At 31.5% G+C, this 6,000-nt stretch overlaps 1 protein-coding gene across 1 annotated transcript in view; it reads left to right on the forward strand.

The window, feature by feature from the left end:
- LOC106464597 (transient-receptor-potential-like protein) overlaps positions 1 to 6,000 on the forward strand; it is a gene marked incomplete in the record, with an annotated part of 53,990 nt that overhangs the window by 45,976 nt on the left and 2,014 nt on the right. Inside the window, 1 exon segment of the mRNA NM_001314091.1 lies at positions 3,753 to 3,868. Coding sequence (NP_001301020.1) covers positions 3,753 to 3,868 — 116 coding nt within the window.

Raw genomic sequence — 6,000 nt, forward strand, 5'->3', positions numbered from 1 at the left:
CGCACGTGGTATTGTGTTAGAGATGAACTATTATGTTGTCTCATAATAAACAATTTTCCTCGTTGCTGAGAAAGTGGAATGCGTTTAAAACGAAGAAACTTATTGCAGTCGATAATTAGTATGTTTATTAAACACATAAACCGAAACTAGTAATGAATTCATTCATTTTGTTGGCCTTTGTTCATATAAATAGTAATCCAATTATATATCCATACAAGCACAACCTGCTGCTTCTTATCAAACCTGCCGCTTGAAGCGCTGCGGTTAGAGTATTAGACTTTTCGGGAAGAGTGAAACGTCTTAACGATATAAGGTCTTTGACGTAATATGCAAACTGTTCAAGTAATTAATATAATGAGTTTATCATGACTATTCAATCTTCTTTCATGCATTACATCCAAAATATGAAGAGATATGACAAGATAAGTAAAAGATATAACGTTTTAAAATTTAATTAAATGTAATAAAAAGGCTACATTTTCAGACAAAATCAACTAACCAACTTTCTTGGTGTGCATCCACGAACATTAGGTGTGTATATGTTATTTATTCTATTCTCTGGTTAACAGTTATTTAACACAAAATTGTATGTCGTTTCAGCCTTAAAGTCTTTGTAGTAAGATAATACGCATTCTAAAGTTATTCAGAAGACTTGAAATACATTTGTAGTTCTTTATAACATCCATAATGTCAGTACCAAGATGATGTGTCAGTTTACAGCTTTAGTGTCATGCTGTTCTGGCTTCACTATTGTAATGATCTGATATGATAGATTTAACATCATTGTGTTCTAACATTTGTCAACTTTAATACGATCGCAGTCTTACATTTGATTGCTTTATTATCGTGATAATCTAACATTTAATGGTTTTACAAATATTGTAATATATTTGTGATCATTTTAGTATCATGATGTATGAGCTTTGGTACTATCGTGATTTAACGTTTGACAACTTTAGACCTATGATGTTATAGCTTTTGTATTGAGACAACTTGATTTTTGATCGTATTTGTTTTTCGGATATTTCATATGATTAACTGAAAATAAATTGTCACCTGATAACTCTCTTTTCATAATTGCCCCCTAGTGGCACAGCGGTATGTCTGCGGACTTACAACGCTAGAATCCGGGTTTCGATACCCGTAGTGGACAGAGCACAGATAGCCCTTTGTGTAGCTTTGTGCTTAATTACAAACAAACAAACTTTTCATAATGGGCTAGCTTTTAATAGCTTAAGATCCAGGATATTTTGACTTTTTTGGTGGTTTTAGAATCATGATGATCTAGCTTTCAAAAACTTTTCTATTGTGAACATCTGACTAATAAGCTTAAGCACCATATTGCTTGACTTCTGGTAGTATTTGTATCATTTATATGATTTTAATAATTTTAACACCAGGATGACCTGACTTTTCATAGCTTAAATGTCTCAATGCTCTAACTTTCAGTAATTTAGTACCTTGATTACCTGGCTTACTAAATTTAATACCACGATGACCTGACTTTTCATAGTTTAGATGCCCCAATTACTCAACTTTTAGTAATTTAGTACCTTGATTACCTGGCTTACCTTTAATACCATGATGTTCTGAACTTTCATATTTTAGATGCCCCAATAATTTAACTTTTAGTAATTTAGTACCTTGATTACCTGTTTTAATACCATGATGTTCTGAACTTTCATATTTTAGATGCCCCAATAATTTAACTTTTAGTAATTTAGTACCTTGATTACCTGACTTACCTGTTTTCATGCCATGATGTTCTGACGTTTCTTAGTTTAAATGTCTGAATGATTCAACTTTTAGTAACTTTAGTACCTTGATTACCTGGCTTATCAGTTTTAATGCCATGATGATCTGAGGTTTGACAAAATGATTTGATTTTAGTGTTATAAAGGTCTGAGTTTTTGTTCTCTACCATTCACAGATTTTGTGTTCTCGAAACAGTAGTGTCCTCTGTAAGAGAGATAGTAAACTTATTTGGAAAAACCATCAGAGTAGTGATCACAGTTTTTATATGAAAATTGCAATATTCTAAATATGAAGTTAAGACAATCTTGTAACTAAACAAGTCGATTTGAAAAAAAATCAAATAAAAAAGTAATTTTTGGTCTTTTTTTGAATTTACAACTAATTATTGAATGATCAAGAAAGACCAGGAGTTGAAACGTTTGTTTGCTTAGTTAAGTACTTAAAATTTCATATCATTTAAATAATTCTATAAACTGTGTTAATAACAAATTAAGTTTAATATAACTTTGAAGATGGTTTAAATGGGATGTCAAAATTCTAATTTTTTTCTCTTTTCTAATCTTAAATCATTTATTTCTTCAGTGTTTGTTTTCTTTTTCAGGGAAATAGGGTTATAGCTCTTTTTGTCATCTACTTCTTTAAGTGAATGGGGTGTGCTACAATTAGTTAACGTTGAAAAACTTAGTTATAAAGAAAATATATTTATTTGGCATGTTAGAATGAATAGCAGAACCAGCAAAATGAAATGACAAGTTTGAACGCTGTAAGCTTATATTTGTTGTGTTGGTTTTTTCCTCACCTATATATATAAAATATTCTTACTATAATGGACATAGCGTGTATGTCAGTATCTATGTGAGTAAACATCTATGTATATTTGTATACGCATCTATATTGAATAACACCACAAAAAAAATCCATACAAAATTTCACCCTTTGGGTATTCAAGATTCAGACAATTAGAAAAAATAGCTGTGGTATGTGCAACAACCATTTCTTTATAATAGAACACTATTTTAAATAAAAGTACTCCCCTCACAACAATAACACGACTTTCACTAGGACTATACGTGAGGGTTTGATTATATCTTTATTGATGTAATTTTTAAACGTAGTACTGAGAAACTGGAGATCTTAAAAAAAACGATTATTTTTTCAATAAACTGTATCAGTTTTAATATATAAAAATATTACAGTTTATATCAGTAAAATTTATGAAACTTTTGAGCTCTGTACATTGAATCATTTTGATGTAATGAGTTGCATATTACTAAAGAACACAATTCGAACACTTTTCCCGTGCAGTACTTCCCAGAAAAAAAAAAATCCTTTTTAGGAAATATTCACGTTTACTAAATTATATTCAGTGAGGTATGAATACTACGATTAGTAATTACCAGGACAAACAGCCGCTCTATGGGCGGCGTTTCTGTTAGTAAGTATAATTTTCGCAATGTTTCATTCTGTTTTACAACTCGGAACCACTTTATTAGTTACTAATTTGATGTGCTAACAAAAATGTTAAGCTCCACAAATAAAGCAACTGTTTTTTTAGATTTTCAAGACATTGAAATGTTTCCTTTTAAATATGTGGCGTCCCAACACAGGAATAACTTCACAGTTTCGTTGTAACTTCGTATCGTATGAAAGCTTTCAAGTGGATTTGAACAACTGTTTACCCGACAAGTGGAGTAACAGATTCAAGGAATTTGATTTCCATTCAACTAACTCAAATAAAATAATCTTCATTGCACCCAAACATAATTTCTATGTATCAAATAAAAATGTATATACCTTTAAGGTTTTTCGTATAATACTAAAAACTCGGTCTGTGTTTGGCAATCTTAACAATTCTAACCTTAATGCAGGTCGAACCTTTAAATTCTCAAGATATTTTTTTTAGTTGATGACAGATGTATTTTCCTCAAAACTGAACAAAGTTTATTTTTGTTGGGTTTTGTATTTTGATACATCTTGCTGTATTTCTTCTCTGGTAGGAGGTGATGAAACGGTTAGTAAGTCGTTATATTCACCAGACCAAGAAGCAACTTCGTCAGGATGGAGTGAACGAGGATGATTTACTAGAGATTAAACAAGACATCTCAAGTTTACGGTGAGTTTATAAATGATTAAATTGATGTGAGATCAGACAAGGTTAATTGTAACTCGTGCGAAATGACTCAGGAACAGCAAACTTCTAACAGGTTAAACCGGCAAAGGTGGGTATATGAAACTGAAAGGGGTAGAGTTGTTTACAATTCCAGTTTAATTAAACAATTAAAAAGTTACAGAGCTACCTAAGTTACTACTATTCTGTTTCAACAAGCTGCTAAAAAAATAAAATAATAAACTTCTATTTTATTACAAATTCAAATAACAAACACGACTAAAATAGCATGCGGTCATTGATGGAACTATGATAAGCTTTGTCTAGTTTAATATAGCATAGATTAGTATGTATATTAACAATACTCGTCTAAGTTAACTGTAGTTGAAATATTCTATGAAAGTTAACCTGTTTGGCATTAGAGAATCCTCTTAGTTTATATAAGACTTATACAAGTGTATTAAAACAACACAGGCTCCTATAGTTTACATTCACTGCACAAAACAATCTAAGAATAATCTCTAATTTGTAATATTATAGTTCAGACAAGGTAAAAACCCTCTTATTAAGTAATTTAAATCACACTTCTCAGATCATTTTTATGCATGTCAGGTCAATCATGGGACCTCAAAGACAATTAGTTGATTATTTAGCATATCTCTCTCTATACATATATATATACGTACAGATAAATAGTGAGGAAGTCATGAGTCATAGCTAAACCTTAAAGGTTGCTGAGGTTGTGGCGATCGGTTACCTACCTATAGTTGTCATGGTTAGTAGCCTATATAATCACTGAAATATAATTATTAACTAGTTGCTAATATTTCATCTGTTTATATGTTGTCTTCTTCAGGAAAATCCTGAAAAGGACTATTTTTTGTGGCGGTATTACTCGGGATTCCATCCTAGGTCTTCTGAACAGAAAGGCTGTTGTGTTACTTACTCGTCTGGGGTCTTCACAAATAAATTAATTTATATGAATGCTTTCAAGAGGAACATCCAGGTATAGCTGAATGATAACACATTCGGCCAGCCTAGCAAAGTCAGAAAAACCTGGGGCAACAAAGATCTAAATCCATTTCTACCGATTTTTGATTTGCAAGCATTGGCTGAAATACCAGTAATTTGCATTTCAGATCACATAAGGTACTTGCGTTGCATAAAAATGAACTGGGAGACGTAATTAACATTATTTGATAACACCGATAGTGGTTTTGTGTTATCCTAGGTAAATTATTAAATTCAAATTATCCTTTAGTTCTTCTGTGCATTAAATATTGATGAAAATCAAATCATGCCACAGTTGTATGCAACGAGACCCCTGGTGACTCAATGATAAGCTTGAGGATTTATGACGCTTTAACTGGAGATTCGATAAATGCAAATAGCCCATTATGTAGCTTTACGCTTAAAAACAAAGTATGGGACAATTTCGCCCATTATAATGTGAAGATGAAGAGATTTATATTTTAAAAAAAGTAAAAACAGTGACATTGACAAAAAGTTTATAAATTATTTTGATTACAATTTTCTGCTTAAATTACTTACTAGCTCTCAGCTCTACTGTCAAATATTTTGATGGATAGTCTTTATATATTCTATACAGCAAATTAACAAAGCGAGTTCATGAAGCGACAGCTGCTAGCAAAATAATATAATACGACATTGATTTATTAATAAAACATTTTTGTCTTTATTTATTCACATGAATATTTTTTAAGAATGTATGCAAACCAAAGTGCAAACAGCTGTTTATGTTTGAGAAATACACACGAACAAGAAACTGCTAACCGGGGATACAACACGGTATAGTAGTTCTCCAAAGACTCATAAGATTAATGTTTCACCTAATTACCAAAACACCCCTGTTTGAGTAATAGCATACAGAGAACCAGTTACAGAAAGAAAATGTTTTGTAATTTGTTGTTCCTCAGTGGCTCATCGGTAAGTTTGCAGACTTATGACGCTAAAAAAACATATTTCGATAGTCGTGGTGTCAGAGCACAGATAGCCCATTCTGTAGCTTTCATATTCGATGACGAGGAACCCACTTTGAGACTAATAATGGCTGGAGACGGCTTGAATGGGTAATGAAGAAAAACTTTAATAAAAGTTTAACATTTGCTGTTATGTTA

The sequence above is a fragment of the Limulus polyphemus genome, unplaced genomic scaffold, assembly GCF_000517525.1.
Source record: "Limulus polyphemus unplaced genomic scaffold, Limulus_polyphemus-2.1.2 Scaffold1699, whole genome shotgun sequence".
NCBI lineage: Eukaryota > Metazoa > Arthropoda > Merostomata > Xiphosura > Limulidae > Limulus > Limulus polyphemus.